The sequence below is a fragment of the Salmo salar genome, chromosome 22 (assembly GCF_965601325.2).
Source record: "Salmo salar chromosome 22, fSalSal1, whole genome shotgun sequence".
NCBI lineage: Eukaryota > Metazoa > Chordata > Actinopteri > Salmoniformes > Salmonidae > Salmo > Salmo salar.
This window is the reverse complement of record NC_138312.1, coordinates 37,745,960-37,763,218: the sequence shown is the minus strand read 5'-3', so window position 1 is coordinate 37,763,218 and position 17,259 is coordinate 37,745,960. Positions and strand designations below refer to the sequence as shown.

At 41.8% G+C, this 17,259-nt stretch overlaps 2 protein-coding genes across 4 annotated transcripts in view; both read left to right on the top strand.

Moving 5' to 3' along the window:
• Positions 1–173: 173 nt before the first annotated feature.
• On the top strand, positions 174–5,953 carry un119 (unc-119 homolog). 2 transcript variants are annotated; one of them, NM_001173954.1, is made up of 6 exons: positions 563–842; positions 2,052–2,165; positions 2,433–2,532; positions 2,662–2,834; positions 3,265–3,601; positions 3,676–5,053. In NM_001173954.1, exons 1-5 carry the CDS (start codon positions 608–610, stop codon positions 3,378–3,380), a joined length of 738 nt encoding a protein of 245 aa, NP_001167425.1. In that variant the 5' UTR covers positions 563–607; the 3' UTR covers positions 3,381–3,601; positions 3,676–5,053. The 2 variants fall into 2 exon arrangements, with proteins under 2 accessions (XP_082823455.1, NP_001167425.1); XM_082967329.1 differs by having other exon boundaries at positions 174–842; positions 3,265–5,953.
• Positions 5,954–12,868: 6,915 nt separating this feature from the next.
• LOC106583321 (RNA-binding protein Musashi homolog 1) overlaps positions 12,869–17,259 on the top strand; it is a 43,763-nt gene continuing 39,372 nt past the window's right edge. For both annotated transcript variants that reach the window (XM_014167377.3, XM_014167376.3), the window contains exons 1-4: positions 12,869–13,013; positions 13,490–13,530; positions 14,385–14,466; positions 14,602–14,686. In XM_014167377.3, coding sequence (XP_014022852.1) covers positions 12,952–13,013; positions 13,490–13,530; positions 14,385–14,466; positions 14,602–14,686 — 270 coding nt within the window. In that variant the 5' untranslated portion in view covers positions 12,869–12,951. The remainder of the gene's footprint in view (positions 13,014–13,489; positions 13,531–14,384; positions 14,467–14,601; positions 14,687–17,259) is intronic.

Here is a 17,259-nt window from a genome sequence, read left to right as displayed (position 1 = left end):
AACAAAGATATCTACATATATTTCTGGATGTTGTGTATCCCTGGAAATAATCAGAATTCATGGCCATTTCCTAGAAACAAGGGTGGCTCAGTTTAGCCATTTAGCTCAACCTACCCCATACTACAGTATCCTAAAACTCATAAAGCCGGCTCTTCCAGAATGAATGCGTATGAAAAGCAAGACATCTTAGATTGTGTTTAAAATATTGAGGGACTGTTAATCAGTGGGGTGTTAAAAAAAACAAGGGTTACATGTGGTTCGAATGCCTTTGCCCATCACATGCCTAAATCGAATTGTCCTTTCCAAATGTACTTTGCGCAAAAGTCCGAGTGTGCGTTTAAAAGCAAACAGGTGTAGCCTGTGCCATGTCTGGTCTGTGGTGCACATCCTGCCCCTAGCGGTATTTCTCTGAAAGTCCGTCTCGCCTCAACTTTCTCTCTGAACTGTTGTCATGGCAACTGTAAAGCGTGTGCTTACAAAAACAAGTGCTTGACCCATCGTCAGCGAGAAGCGGAGGTTCTTCGTTCGACATCTACGACGCCATCTTATTGCTTTGAGCGAGGTAGACCGAGACAAATAGACAAGGTTGTCATCATCACTGGTAATTATGAGCGGAGCTAAAGCTCGCATCGACCCGCCTGTTGCTGCTGAGAATGTCTCGATCACAGCGCACAGTTCCGCGGCTGCTGCGCGGGAGCGCAAGCCAGTTGGAGGGGTTCTGAAGAGACTCAAGTCTCGGCAAAGCCAGGTGGATAGTAGGCCCGTCACAGAAGATGATCTTCGAACACAAGTTGGCCACATCACCCCTGAAGAGGTCCTAAGATTGCGGGTTGCTACTCGGGGTAGGCTACATCTATTTTGTACATGATATTGGCAGTGGTTGGCTGTTAATACAAATGGGTAGCTAGCTACAGGTTCATTTACATACAGTGGAATTTACATAGCTACACTGGCGTTGAGTAAAACTGGGAAGCTATGCCTGTCTATTTACCTGAATAGCCTAGTTGCTATGACAAACATTGCTAGATGGGGCTCCTGAGTGGCGCAACGGTGTAAGGCACTCCATCTCAGTGCTAGATGCGTCACTTCAGACTCTGGTTCGATTCCAGGCTGAATCACAACTGGCCATGATTGGGTGGCATACAATTGTCCCAGCATTGTCTGGGTTCAGCAGGGTCGGCCCTCATTGTAAATAAGCATGTGTTCTTAAGTGACTTGCCCAAGTTAAATAAAAAATCACATATACTGAACGAAAATATAAACACAACATGTTGGTTTCATGAGCAGGAATAATCCCAGACATTTTCCATCAGCACAAAAATATTATTTCTCTCAAATTCTGTGCAGAAATTTGTTTACATCCCTGTTAGTGAGCATTTCTCCTTTGCCAAGATAATCCAGCCATGATCATTACACAGGTGCACCTTGTGCTGGGGAGAATAAAAGGCCACTCTAAAACATGCAGTTTTTTCACACAACACAGATGCCTCAAGTTTTGAGGAAGCGTGCAATTGGCATGCTGACTGCAGGAATGTCCACCAGAGCTGTTGCCAGATATCGGAATGTTCATTTCTCTACCATAAGCCACCTCCAATGTTGTTTTAGAGAATTTGGCAGTACGTCCAACTGGCCTCACAACTGCGAACCACGTGTAATCACGCCAGCCCAGTACCTCCACATCCGGCATCTTCACCTGCGGGATCATCTGAGGGGAGGGAAGGGGTGCTGAGGAGTATTTCTCTCTGTAATAAAGCCCTTTTGTTGGGAAAAAACTAATTCTGATTGGCTGGGCCTGGCTCCCCAGTGGCTGGGCCTGGCTCCCAAGTGGGTGGGCCTATGTCCACCCATGGCTGCACTCCTGCCCAGTCATGTGAAATCCATAGATTAGGGCCTAATGATTTTATTTAAACTATAACTCAGTAAAATTGTTGCATGTTGCTTTTATAGTTTTGCTCAGGAAAGAAAGAATAGATAGATAGATTTTACTGCCCTTTAAAATAGTATATATTTTAAGACAGCCACAGACCACCTCTACTGTCTCTCCATCCCAGGGTACCTGTGTAAACCAGAGGACAACATCTTCGACATAGATTTCATCCGCTTTAAAATCAGAGACTTGGAGACAGGGACTGTTTTGTTTGAAATTGCCAAACCACCTCATACGGGTACAGTTCATATTCCCTCTCAGTGTGTGTGTGTGTGTGTGTGTGTGTGTGTGTGTGTGTGTGTGTGTGTGTGTGTGTGTGTGTGTGTGTGTGTGTGTGTGTGTGTGTGTGTGTGTGTGTGTGTGTGTGTGTGTGTGTGTGTGTGTGTGTGTGTGTGTGTGTGTGTTACTATTGTAGTATGTCTGAGAAATACCCTGTATTTGTTATTGATCACCGTGCCATTGGTTTAAAAATATATCCTGTTTGTTGTTGTGTCTTTGACCTCAGAGGAAGATGAGGAGAATGGAGAGGGAGACATGAGTGCCGGACGTTTTGTATGCTACCAGTTCACCACTGCATTCCTACGACTGAGGACTGTGGGAGCCACGTGTGTTTACTCTCTCTCTCTCTCTCTCTCTCTCTCTCTCTCTCTCTCTCTCTCTCTCTCTCTCTCTCTCTCTCTCACACATACACACACAGTACTTATTGTATGTTGACACCTTTCTCTGTGTGTCAGAGTGGAGTTTACGCTTGGTAACCGCCCTCTGAACAGCTTCAGGATGATTGAAAGGCACTACTTCAGGGATCACCTCCTGAAGAGCTTTGACTTTGACTTCGGCTTCTGTATCCCAAACAGCCGCAACACCTGCGAACACATCTACGAGTTCCCTCAGCTGTCTGAGAGCTTGGGTGAGTGTCACATTCCATCCATCAATCAATGACCCCGTTTGAAGCACTTTGGTACAGTTTTTTTTTGTGTGAAAAGTGCTACATAAATATATAGTTTTGAGTAAATAAATAAAATGTGTACATTACATTTATGTGGAAATGCAATCATTTACTGAAGGACATGCACATCACCTTTAACTAGGCAAGTCAGTTAAGAACAAACTCTCATTTTCAATGACAGCCTAGGAACAGTGGGTTAACTGCCTTGTTCAGGGGTAGAACGACAGATTTGTACCTTGTCAGCTCAGGGATTTGATCTTGCAACCTTTCGGTTACTAAACCAGTGCTCTAACCACTAGGCTATGACAAACCTTGCTAGATGGGGCTATGGTTGGAGATAACATCAACAACAGAATAATATGTTCCATGTAATGATTATGTTCCCTTCCAGTTCATCAGATGGTGGAGCATCCCTACGAGACGAGATCGGACAGCTTCTACTTCGTAGACAACAGACTGGTCATGCACAACAAGGCAGACTACTCTTATAACGGGGGCAGGCGTTGAGTGTGTTATGTGCCTGTGTGTGTGCGTGTGTGTATGTTTGTGTGTGTGTTGTGCCAAAGCCTATACTCACACAAACAGACTCTCACCCAAGTGTTGAGTACTGTAAGTTAAACAAACTTTATTGTCATGGCATAGCTGTATGGGCTAGTATGGAAAAGTTTAAGAACAGCAGGACAGATCCACATTAGAGCCATATAGACTACTGGCAGTAGAATGGCAACATTCTGCCATATAGACTACTGGCAGTAGAATGGCAACATTCTGCCATATAGACTTCTGGCAGTAGAATGGCAACATTCTGCCATATAGACTACTGGCAGTAGAATGGCAACATTCTGCCATATAGACTACTGGCAGTAGAATGGCAACATTCTGCCATATAGACTTCTGGCAGTAGTATGGCAACATTCTGCCATATAGACTTCTGGCAGTAGAATGGCAACATTCTGCCATATAGACTACTGGCAGTAGAATGGCAACATTCTGCCATATAGACTACTGGCAGTAGTATGGCAACATTCTGCCATATAGACTACTGGCAGTAGAATGGCAACATTCTGCCATATAGACTACTGGCAGTAGTATGGCAACATTCTGCCATATAGACTACTGGCAGTAGTATGGCAACATTCTGCCATATAGACTACTGGCAGTAGAATGGCAACATTCTGCCATATAGACTACTGGCAGTAGAATGGCAACATTCTGCCATATAGTGCTTTGTCTTTCTCCCACTAAAAAGGAAATGTGTCTCAGCTAACCAAGTGATTTATGTTAGTGTGTAAAAGGACAGTTAATGTACTGTTCACTCTTTGACTTTTAGGGGGAGTCATACTCATAAAGGACCAGACAATGCCCACATACATACAGACAGACAGGCAGACTGACAGGCAGACTGACAGGCAGATAGGCAGACAGACATAGAAACAATCTCCTTCCCTCTCCCTCTCTCTCTATTTCTCTCTCTCTGTCGTTACCTGCTGTTCCCACCCGCCACTCTAGATGTATTAATAAGAGAGGAAGGGGGAAGACACACACAAACCCACTCACACAAACACTCACTGTCAAACACACATGCCAGCTCACTCACATACAGTGCCTAGTGAAAGTCTACACACCCCTTGCTTGTCCCTGGCAGGGACTGGTGAGTTTGTCAGGATCAAAATAAATATGAAACAAGCAAATTCAAGGTAAAAAGTTAGAGGAAAACCAGCCTCAGCCTTCTGAATACCCTGGGATAGAGTTTTATTTTACAGCAAGACAATTACACCAATGTTAATGCCAAAGACACACCAGAATGGATTTCAAAGTGGTGTTGAGTGTTTCTGAATGGTCCAGTCTCAGTCCTAACTTAAATCTGATTGAAAATGAGAGACAATGTTTGAATATTGCTGTCCATCAATGATTCCTTACCAAATGTACTGAGCTTGAGCAATTTTGACAAAAACAATGGATATATGTTTCCCTAAGAGTTGTGCAAAGTTGGTAGAATCTTATTCAAAATTATTTACAGCTGTAATTGCTGCCAAAGTTGCTTCCACCAAATATTAACTATGGGGTCTGAAAACATCTTAATTCTTTTTTTTCTTTTTTTTTAGTTCTATACTTTTTCTTTCACTTTGAAAATGTGGAGCTTGTTGTGTATATCAGTAGGAAATAAAAACTAAATGTAATCTCTTTTTTAAATATTTATTTTGAAGGCAGAAAATGTGACAACGGTGCAAGGGGTGTATAGATTTTCACTAGGCACTGTACTTTCACCACACCCCCTCCCAGAGAGACCTACTGTAGCATGTCACCTGATTGTACTTGTACTTTCACCACACCCCCTCCCAGAGAGACCTACTGTAGCATGTCACCTGATTGTACTTGTACTTTCACCACACCCCCTCCCAGAGAGACCTACTGTAGCATGTCACCTGATTGTACTTGCATTCAAATTCAACTTTACTTTAAGTGCATCCAACATGCAGGTCCAATAACATACTTCACAAACAAGTTGATCAGACTCTTACGTTTACAGTCAAATCGGATTCAGAACGAAAGAATCTAAAGCAGTAACAGACAGGTATTGCAACTAACACATTTCTGTACATAATTGATCCTTTATTTTTGGTGTCCTTCAGTGATTTGACAGGCACTTATAAATAGAACGTAGTATTATATTTTTATTTATACAAACTGAAAAGACAGCCCTGGTCAGAAAATTGTCAACAATTATATATGCGGTCATATAGGATACAGTTCTTTACCCAACTCTTGATTGTATTAATATGTCAGTGACACTTTTTATTACCATGTTTTATCATGTTATAAAGTAAAAAGTTGTAGTGTTTTTGATTGTTTCCTCAAGAAACACCAAAAATGCGTGAGGCATCAAAATGTGTGAAATATGTGTGGATTTTAGGGAAATTGGTGATAGATCTTTGTTAGAGATAGCTAGAAATCAAATAGTGTATGCTTTTGTGTTTTGTAAACTACCGGTGTCCAGGGTTAAGTGTATACTTGTATAAAAAAATGTATCCAAAATAAACATGTGAATTTTCAAATTCCTTTGATGAGGTGCAACAGTATGTTTCAGCAATGTCATTCATTCATTCAACCTGTTAAGAAGTTACTTTGAAGGAGAGTGAGAGCCAGCCCTTCCGGTTTCCTAAGAAGAAAACAGTGTCAGGTGTTGGCCACGAGGGGGAGTCATGTGACAAAGAATCAAGTGAGAAGAACCTGTCCTGTTTTGGTGAAGAAACTACTACAACAACAATAAATAAATCACAGATGATCAATCTGTTGAATGATTAATGATTCAAAACCACTGATTCTTGAAGAATATAATTTGAAATGCCTAATGAGCTTACAACGGTCTTATCCTCAGTGGTGTAAAGTAACTAAGTAAAAAATCATTTGAAGTACTACCTAAAGGAAAATTCCACCCTTTTGGTATTTGTTTCATTAGTACCTTGTTTGATATAGTCCCAAAATGTTTTGCATGTCAGCAAGCAAGTTTTCAAGATATATCACTTTCAAAGTACAGAAATACAGCTGGTATGATGCATTTAGCATCATATGATGCAAAACGTAGCGTCATGTGATGCAAAATTCATCATACTGGTTGTATTTCTGTATTTTGAAAGTTATATATCTTGATAACTTGATTGCTGACATGCAAAACATTTTGGGACTATATAACCAATGGACTAATGAAACAAATACCAAAATATTTTGGTTTTCCTTGTAGTTTTTTATAGGGGTATCTGTACTTTACTATTTATATTTTTGACAACTTTTACTTTTACTCCACTACATTACTAAAGAAAATATGTACTTTTTACTCTTGACCCAAAAGTACTCCTTACATTTCGAATGCTCAGGCAGTACAGCAATTATGGCCCAATTCACACACCTATCAATATAATGCATTGCATTGCTACTGCCTCACTAAACACAAATACTGTTTTTGTAAATGATGTCTGAGTTTTGGAGTGTGCCCCTGGCTATTTGTAAATAAATAAATAAAATAAAATAAAATTGTGTCAACTGGTTTGCTTAATATAAGGAATTTGATGTATAGAATTTACTTCAACTTATAACTTCTACTCAAGTATGATCGTTGAATACTTTTCCCACCACTGTACTTAAGTACATTTTAAACCAGATACTTTTAGACATTTACTCAAGTAGTATTTTACTGGGTGACACTTTTATTTGAGTCATTTTCTATTAAGGAATCTTGACAAATGACAATTTTGTACTTTTTTCACCACTGCTTATCCTATCATAACCCTATGATAACCCAAAATGTAAGGTTGTAGAAATTGGATTTAGACGTAATGTATTATTAGATCTGATACACAGAAAGTTTTGTAGAATGACACATTTTTTTTAAACAAAATGGTGTAGTCTATTCAGTGATTTACAGTGAACACTTACTTACCCCCAGCTGTGTTAGTCCTGTGGGGTTTTAAACAAAACCTCCCTCTTTCTCCCTCACTATTTTCTTATCTGTATGTACAGCTCTACATCTCCCCCTTTCTCAATTTCTTTCTCTCTTTCCTCCTCTCTTCAACTCATGTCCAAATCTCATTCTCTTTTTCTTCCCTCATCGCCTATTCCTCTCTCCACACTTCTCCGCCCCGCCTCCCTCCTCTCTCTCGCTCGGGCTCTGTTTTTCCATTCTTGCTTCCTCTCTCACCTGGTAACCAGACCTCCGGAGAGAAGTGTTGAGTTTCCACTTTCCCAGAGAAGAAGACAATCTGAGCCTCACAAAAGCCCCACAATGGAGCCTCAGCAACACTGTACCTCCCTGTCTCCCTACCCTGCCTCTCCCTCTCTCTCATTTTCGTTCTCTCTCCTGTCACTCTGTTAAATGGTTTTAAGTTAATTATATTATGTTTATGTGAATTGTCAAACATTTGTTCTGTCTGTTTGACGTTTACCTTCATGTTGCACTTCCGGTTCGGTCCACAAGATGGCCCCTTCAGCCGAACTGCTCCTTTCAATACTGAAATGTGATACAGATATTACATTGAATTTTGCTAAATGACTGGCCAAAATCTAAACTGCTGAAGAGTTTCTGCAAATCTTCAGTGAGTTTCTGCTCCTGCTGATTTTGTCATCTTGATATTTCCTTACTGGTGAGGTCACACAAAAGGCTTTGCCTGAGGGCCACTTGGCCACGTTACCATGGTGAAAGTTGAGAGGGGTTAGAAGTAAATATACAAGCTCATGCTACAGGTTGGGATACACACCAATTACAGCATGAGTTACCTCTCTCCCACCGCTCTCTCGCACCCACTAACACACAGAGACACACACACACATTCATACATATAGAAAATTAATCAATCTAACAGCAAATCAGGACAATTTCAAACTGTAGGCTTCTGAATCAGATAGTTCAATCTGCCCCTTCCCCATGAATCAATAACCATGGACTTCTATATAGGGGTCGTTGATTGGCATCTGCCATTTCTTTCACCCTTCTCCCTTCTGGTTGGGATCAGTGCAGATGAAGGAGAGGATTATTGTTGATTATTGAAATGCACCCTCATGTCTGTGCTTTGGCAGGGGTGAGCGGGTGAGGGGACAGTCGTATCCTATAAATAGCAGGGAGGTATGGCGTTGATAGGCCCTGTGGATGGAAGTGGGGGGAGTGAGGAGGGGAAAGATTAAAAGAGTACAGGGCCATATTCTGACTTTACTTGTGTGTGTGTGTGTGTGTGCGTGTGCGTGTGCGTGTGCGTGTGGCGTGTGTGTGTGTGTGTGTGTGTGTCTTGGCAGAGGTGCTTTGTAAATGAGAGCTGTAGATTTTGCCACTGGGCAAAGTCTTTCCCCCAAAGGTCCCTAAGGGGGAGTTTCTGATCTGACGGACTATTAACGTTATTTGGTGGTTGATCTGTCACTTGTCCATTGATCAAGACCACAATATTCAAATTTAGACCTCACATTGACCATCTCCAATGGCCAAAGACATTATGGTAATGTTAAATATGTAATGATGGGCGTCTACACGGTTACTATGGTGTCTAGAAAACTGACATTTTCTGCACTTACGCAACAGTTAACCAAGGTTAATTGCGCTGATGTATAATGTTTGTACAACCATGGTACTACTGCTTTAAAAGTGAATGCATGCCCAAGCCTGAAAGTAACCATGAACCACACAACCCTCAAAGCTAGAGATTTTCAACAAGAAAACACCATCTATCAATATAAACTTCCTTTCCAAAGATAACAATTGTAACGTTATAGCTCATGTGCAAAATACTCAAAGGGCAGCTAATAGTGCAAAAGGAGGTTGATCAATGTGTAGACATGACATGATCAGTGAATTGTGAGTTGGTTGGGAGAGACTATAATGCATTAAGTAAGACAACGATGGATATAAAGTTTCCCTAATGTTGCCGTGTTTCCCGTAGCCATTGTCTTTGTGGTAACTTTGTATTGACAAGCTGTCCGTAAGTGTTAGGCCTGTGCTAAATCGTAGCTGGAAGCCTCTGTTGTGACTGTGTTGGAGTGTGTTGTGTGTATGTGTCACTCCCAGTTTCTTATTTTGAAACACCTAAAATAGTCACCCAGTTGTCTGAGTAAAATAATGTGTAAATAAACAATTTTTCCCCTCACCCCTTTCCTTTCTCCCCTTTGCTTTTTCTTGCTTCCATATACTATCAATCATTTGATAGTATATGTATTGTGCTTATGAGATTAAAGATGTAACCAAATGAATAAAAAACAGCTAAACGTCTACCATTGTGTTGAAGTTGTCTGAAGCATTCCTCTACATTTCGCCCTTTCTCTCTTTCTCTCCTCCCTTTGTCTCATTCCCTCGCTAAACCCTCCCCTGGGGATGGAAGGATTGTCATACCAGGAGAACAGAGGTGGAGCTCTGCCCTAGCAGCACAGGTGTGCTTGTTTTTTCTTACTCCTTCCCCTAAAGCGTTCCCTTCCTCCTCTTGCCACCTGCCAGTTGAACAAATACCTTGATCAAAGTGAATTACTTCTTTCCTCTTAGTGTCCTGTTGGTCTATTGGCTTCCTCCCTGATACCCAAGGCAAAGGCTTCCTGGCGTGCCATGAACCTACAACGCAGTGGCATTGGACAGTAATTTCCATTTCCTTGCCACTGTTCATTTACATGGCAGAGGTGCAAGATTCTACGAAGGTTTGCCCCGAATTTGCTACAATATGACAAAATGATCCGTAATATGTATTGGCCTGCACAGCAGTTATGTATTGAGAACGTACACAAAGCCATAGAACTTATGAGACCTACAGCCTAGCCACTAACACTCCCAGTGATTTCAGGGTCTCTCTGAGCAGGTCCTAGGACCAAAAGGGTCAAAGGTCATGGTTGAACAATACACTTCCCACTCTGTTGTGATCAAGGAAACAAATATACAGAAGAGTCAGATTGGACAAACTATCACTGTGTTTGGAGTTGGTGGAGAGAGAGAGAGAGAGTGAGAGAGAGAGAGAGCGAGAGGAGAGAGAGAGAGAGAGAGAGAGAGAGAGAGAGAGAGAGAGAGAGAGAGAGAGAGAGAGAGAGAGAGAGAGAGAATAGCCACTTCAATCAAAGCTGAAGCAATTTTGGTTTGGTGAGGTTAACAAACCAGAGTATAAAGAAACCATAACCATATCTTTGTCCAAATTACTGAATTAAAAATAACTAATCTGTTACAGGTCTCTTAAGGACAAAAATGCATGTTGTGTAGAGGTTAAAAAGTTTAATGACTGAAGCTGACATTAATAAATATAATATTGCTCAAATAACTGAGAAAAACTACAGTCATTTCAAAAGAAAAATGGGTTAATCAAGTGTTATAACACACATGTGTGCGTGCATGCATCCCATCCCATTCTTGTTCATTCAAGTGTTGCTAAGTGCTTCAAAGCAAGTCGACAAAGGTTGGACATGGCATACCTTCCATACTTTAAGTCTTAATCTTTCTCTCTACTATTCTTATAAGCGCCTATTTTGTACTGATTGGATCTCTGTTTGCCTTCTCTCTTCTTTAGCCCATTTTTACTCATTCCCATTTACTCATTCATATATACTAATATACTTTCCAAGTGTCTCCCTCTCTCTCTCCATCATATCATATCTAGCACCTAGACCCATCACTTTCTTTTGCAAAAATGTTTCCTACCTTTCTTCTCTTGCTCGTTTTCCTATCACTTTCACAACTCATTCCTTCCCCTCCCCCTCTCACTCCTGCTCTCTCGCTCCCTCTATCTCTCTTTATTCAGCCCCATTGATCATGCATGCAGAACTGTATCACGCCCACTGCTCCAGTCAGTCAGTCAGGATAGGGCGCTAGCTAGGCTCTGTCCTACATACTGTTCTCTCGCCATGGTCCACCTCTCCCCCCGCCAGCCCCCACCCCGCCAGCACCCACCCCCAGCCCTCGCAACCGTTTGACACACATACGCCTGACAGCACGTCTCGTGAGGCTGCACATAAACAGCCACCACTCATTATTGCGTGTGTGTGTGTGTGTGTATTAAGTGCAGTTTAATGCATTGGAGGTATTGTAAACACACACGTTTATGTGTGGAAAATGAAAGTCTGTACTAGAGTTTTTAGTTGTTGGAGCCCCCTTTCTCTTTCTCTCGTTCTCTCTCTCTCTGTCACTCATTCAGTGTCTTGATGCATTAGATGTTACCCATTTCTCTGTAATGCACATATTATGTAGGCTATAGCTCAACGTGCACCTTTCAAATCTGCACAGTAAATAGCAGTAAACAAACTGCAGTTTTGACAAGTACACTTTGACAGTTCAGCTAATATACACATAGCTGGTAGGGTAGTACATGCACCTACCTCACTGTACCATTGGACAGGAACAGTCCCACCAATGCATTTAAAGCCCTCAGGTGACCTTCTTGGCCCAGTGAAGAGGGTAGCCTACTTAGGGGAAAAGCTGGTAATCTGCCACTTAGTTGGTTAAGGCAGTCACATGGGTGGTCACATGGGCATGCAGTGTGGGGGCATAAAGACTTTTGTCCCAAATGTCACCCTATTCCCTACACATTGCACAACTTTTTACCATAGCCATATGGGATCTGGTCAAATGTAGTACACTAGGGAATAGAGGACCATTTGAGACATATCCAGGGTGACTTAAAACCTCAGCCATTTGTAAAGAGACAGAGAGCCATACCAACCTGCTGCTGCTGTGACTAAGAACAGGCATGTACAGTACATTTAAAACTGTTCAAAATGAGCTGAGGCAGGGTACTGTGTAGCTTACATATCAGGCCTCCGCCCCCTGCGAGCAGAGCAGTTCCTAGAGAGAATGCCTACTATAGGCTTTAGCTCAGCAGGTTAACACAGTTTTGTGGTGTGCAAGAGACACAAGTTGATGGTTTGAACCCAGTCGGTCATATTGGTGGCACAACCTGGATGGGTCTCTGCAAGGAGGTCTAAGGGGTGTACTGAGCTGGGCCAATAAAAGCTTTACTGCGCTGTCCTGGTTATGCATCCATAAATTGCTGGAACGGTGAAATAAAATATCTGTCCAGCAGTGTAAAAATGGTAAATCAACAGTATGGTTAGGGTCAACGTGATAGTGTAAAAATCATGTATCTGTGTCTGCAAGGCGTAGTGTAGTTGTCATGAATCCCTGGGGTGTACCCCATATCAAATCCATAGAAGTGTCTTGACGCCACTCCATCATCTCTCAGATGCATTAGAAGACGCCTTCCACGTTCGACTACATCTCACTACAATCAGATTTAGTCACTGAATGTGCTTTATACTTCCTTAAAAGCTGGAGGCCTTATTTTACTAGGCATATACTGTCTACTAATAATTTATTCGCATAGAATAGACTTCCTCAAAACTTCCACTATGCACATCATTATCCTTCAGCGGGGAAACGTTTCAAGAGAGCGCCAAGCCTACAAGGCGGTGTGGTGAGGGGCGGGAGAGAGAGGCGGGGCCTGCTTGTGTGTGTGCGGGCGCCACGCTCGCTCGTCCCTCCTCCTCTAGACAAACCACCCCCACACCCCTCGGCCACCCTGAGTCTGCTACTCACTGCCTTTCCTCACCTCATAGTCAAGAACAGAGGAACGGAATGGATACGGAAGGGAGCCAAAGCAGCCTGTCCTCGGTGGACAACTCCCCCCACGACCCTTGGTAAATCTTCGGCGCGGTCTCACCAGCGTCTTGGCCTTGCTTGCTTCCCTATGTATGAGAGATAATAGTGGAGTTTGGTTTGTGTGGAGCCGACCGGAGCGCGGAGACAAAAGACAGGCAGGCATGCTTGTTCTGATGTGCTGTGCTCTCCTATGTGGTCCGCTCAAACGTGTATTAGTGCCGCTCAACCGGGCAGGACCCTATACCTATTCTCTTTTTTATTTTGAGTGAGGAGATAGCTATTGTAACAACTTTTTATTTCCATTTGGAGAGCACTTGATTACATTATTTTCTCGTAAGCATTTTACTGGCCCGACTTGACCACTCGTGCCTTCACAACATGGCCGATTTTTCCCCTTGACTTTATTTCAGATATTGTGTATATAAATCTATGAATTGCAGTTTGGTTTTAGTGTCGGAGGTCTATTTTACGGTAATATGATGTTCTTACTCTCGCCTTTATCTCTCCCATTCAGCAAAATGTTCATCGGGGGTCTCAGTTGGCAGACAACACAAGGTGAGCTGTCCCGCGAGCGACTTTTCAAAGTCCCTGGATGCAAATAGAATGCTTTGATAGATTTAGGCTAGTGTTATTACCCGTTGTATATACTATGTGTAGAACAATTCTTAACGTTGTTGAGTGGGCTATGTGAAGCTCTCGGAAGTTTGTAAAAAAAAAAAAAAAACAGTTCATAGTTTATAGCCTATCCTGCCGAAATCAAAGCGTTCGTTCAACGAGGATCAGTAGGCAGCGCAGGATTTGGACTGCAGACTGAAACAGCCGAGACGATATGGGATTAACATTGTAAATTAGGACTAGTATTTTAATGTTTAAAACTATTTAATGTTATTTGGGCGGTTGGTTACCATGTGGAACACGGTTTTTTATTTTGATATCTGATTGAAGCAGGTGAGGACATCGTGCCTTTTGCAGCTTTTGACGGTGTTTTTGTTTGTGATATTGCGTTGTTTCGCATATTACAGCATCATTGAGGCCATTCATTCAATAGAATACAGTGTTCTTCAAAAACTCATTGTTTGTAAACTGTGTTGCCTATTGGTTGATTTTAAAAGTATAGGCTATAGCCAATTCAGCTTATTTGTATAGCCTACGTTATCACAATTGTGATGTAACTACGGTTGTATCAACATATTATAACATGGGCTATCAACCTAGACAGCCATGAGTTGAATAGTCTACCCTCATCCTACTTTCAATGAATGACGTTTCGACAGACAAACAACAACGTGGTCTTGCTCAGTTGCGTTGTATGTCCTTAAATACCTTATTATCGCCTACATTGAAATAATATTTCGTCTTTGGAACGCTGTTCGACCACCCTTTCATATATTGTGCTTTTTTTTTTACAGAGGGTTTGAATGAATACTTCTGTAAATTCGGCGAGGTGAAGGAGTGTATGGTGATGCGAGATCCAGTTACGAAGAGATCAAGGTAAGGAGGCGTGCGCACCTCACCGTCCTATCATAGGCGCGCGCTCATTGGTTTATTTTCTTTATAGCCGGGGCGATAGGTTGTGTTTTGTTGTGTCAGCCTGTTATAATTCAAAGGCATTGTTTTTTTCTTCAGGGGATTCGGGTTTGTCACATACATAGACCAAGCTGGTGTGGATAAAGTTTTGGCGCAAAACAGACATGAGCTGGATTCTAAAACAGTAAGTTTATGCTGGCATCCTTATATTTATTTAATCTGATTTTAATAGAACAGTACATTTATTATTAGGCCTACATCATGCATCTATGTATTTTATATGGATGACATAATATATACCATAATGTTGTATACCATGTAATGAAAAGGTAGGCCCTGGTAGAAAAGTTTGGGGATACTCCCTCCTCCCCTACAAACAAATCCTGGTTTAGGGCAGCCAACAAGAAAGGTTCTTTCTTGCTGTTCATTGCCATGGTTACCTGGGGACTGAGACAGGAAGGAGGAGGCTTCAGCTCTCTCTCACACCAAAAAGAAAGTAGCGTTTTAGACCAAAAAAATGTTAGGGCTGTGAAACATAAGTTGGGTTGTGACTCACTGTGAGTTCGTAAAATCTTCAATTAAGTTTAACCAAAATCAGAGAACTGTTTAGATTAAGTTAAGCCTACAAAAACTTGAAGTGGTCTATTGTTGTCAACTAGGTTTTGAGTTCAGTCCTTTTTATTATTTGTTATTTCGTTAACTAGGCAAGTCAGTTAAGAACAAATTATTATTTACAATGAAGGCCTACCCCGGCCAAACCCTAACCTGTACTACGCTGGGCCAATATTGCGCCACCCCTGTGATAACTTCATAGAATTCTTTATAAAAGGAAAAATTCCATATAATTGGCTATGTCAGCATTTCCCAAACTAGGGCCTGCTACCCCATGTGGGGTTGCCTGATTTGAATATGGGGTTGCAAGAGAAACGCAGGCACCTAGTTCATAGAACCACGGTTACTTCAGTAACCTCCGGCAACTGCTAGATTCCCATGTAATAAACAGCGGTTTCTGTTTTCTTCCTACAAATGTGTCTCTGTTTTGAACGGTTTAAGCTACACAATATTATGACCCCATCACTGAAAGATAAGACTCTCAGAAACACGTACATGTCTTCTGTTTCCCTCTACAATGCCCACAAGCCTCATTGGAACAGAGTGGACAAGACCAGGAAATAAATCGGACTGGGGGGAAATACCATCAATAATGATTATGTTCTTTTCATAGCCCCAATTAAAAATGTAACATTGGCCGTTGATTACATCACCTTTTTACATGGTGGGGTCGCAATTTATTTTAAATATCAAAATGGGGTTGCGGGCCAAAACAGTTTGGGAACCCCTGGGCTATGTTGACTTCAGTGTTGTAGTACTCGAGACCGGTCTTGCTTTAGCCTTGTCTCGGTGTCCAATACATTTGTACTCGGTCTTGACTCGGTTTCGGACAGTGAGGACTTGCAATTTCTTCCCGAGACCAGCAGAGTACAAAGCTCATCATTATCAGCTTTCATTCAGTCAGCGCATAAAACTACTTTGCCAGGCCAAATATATACACTCCTTTCTTGAAACATTAATACGGTCGGTCTTTATATCTAGTATAGACATATTTGCACAGTGGCGGACCTATTGGACATTCAGTGTGTGGCAGGTTCATGATGCTGAAAGGACAGCAACGGTAATACAAGCACACTCATGTAGGAGAGTGCACTTTTTGTAAACACAAAGGTCCAGTGGCGTAGTGGAAGGTACACGCTGGTATACACCGTATACCCACTTAAAAAAAAAAAACGGGCATTGCATATACACTTCTTATTCCCCACTGATGCTTATCAAAGTAGTATAGTGGAGGTATACAACTTATCAATGATGTAGTACAATAGATAAATCATGCACAAAGTAGCCTACACAATCGCAAAGCACGTGAAATATATTCACCTGCGTGCTGCACACAGCCTAGTTTTAGCAGAATATCATCTGCAGGCAACAAAGAGCGTGTAGTGCTCAACTGGTTTTGGCATGGAGCAGCTCACAGAAGAATGACATCAGTAGTCGGTAGGGTAGGAAAGATGTTTCAACATATGATATCTACCAGTAAATTCTCACTAAGGCAACAATGGGTATGCAAACCAAGTGTTGAAAAAGGTTGTTCCGAAGTCTTGGTTAGTAGGCTATTTGTGATGCGCAATTCAGTCATCATGCCTTGTTTGCATCAGGGGCGTAGGCATGGGTGGACACAGGCCCACTCACTGGGGAGCCTGGCCCACCCAATAAGATTGAGCAAAAACAGAAAAATAATACATTATTATTACAAAAATACTCCTCAATACCACCCAAAAAATATATATCTGTATGTTTCCCAGACGTCAAAGGGTCTCCTGATGTGGTTTAAGCATTGTTGTGGACTTAGAACATCACATTTCTTTTGTCTTTCTGTAAAAAAAAGGTGTGATTTAGAGAGTGAAAATCTTTAAAATATATACGAAAACTAATAAAAAACAAAGGATTTTTCACACAGACAGGCCGTTTGGGAAATTACTGGGCTGGCCGTTTGGGAAATGATTAGCAAAATTTGAGTATACCCACCTCTCCAGGCACCACTACACGAAATGCAACAATGTTACGCACATAAGTTATTTTCAAAGAAATGGCTAACAAGAGCAAGCGAGCTGCAATAAAAACACAGTTCCACTCACCAAATGATGATCAGTTGAAACTTAACTTCTTGTTGAAAGTAATTCTTGAAAAGGGAGAAGCTAGCAA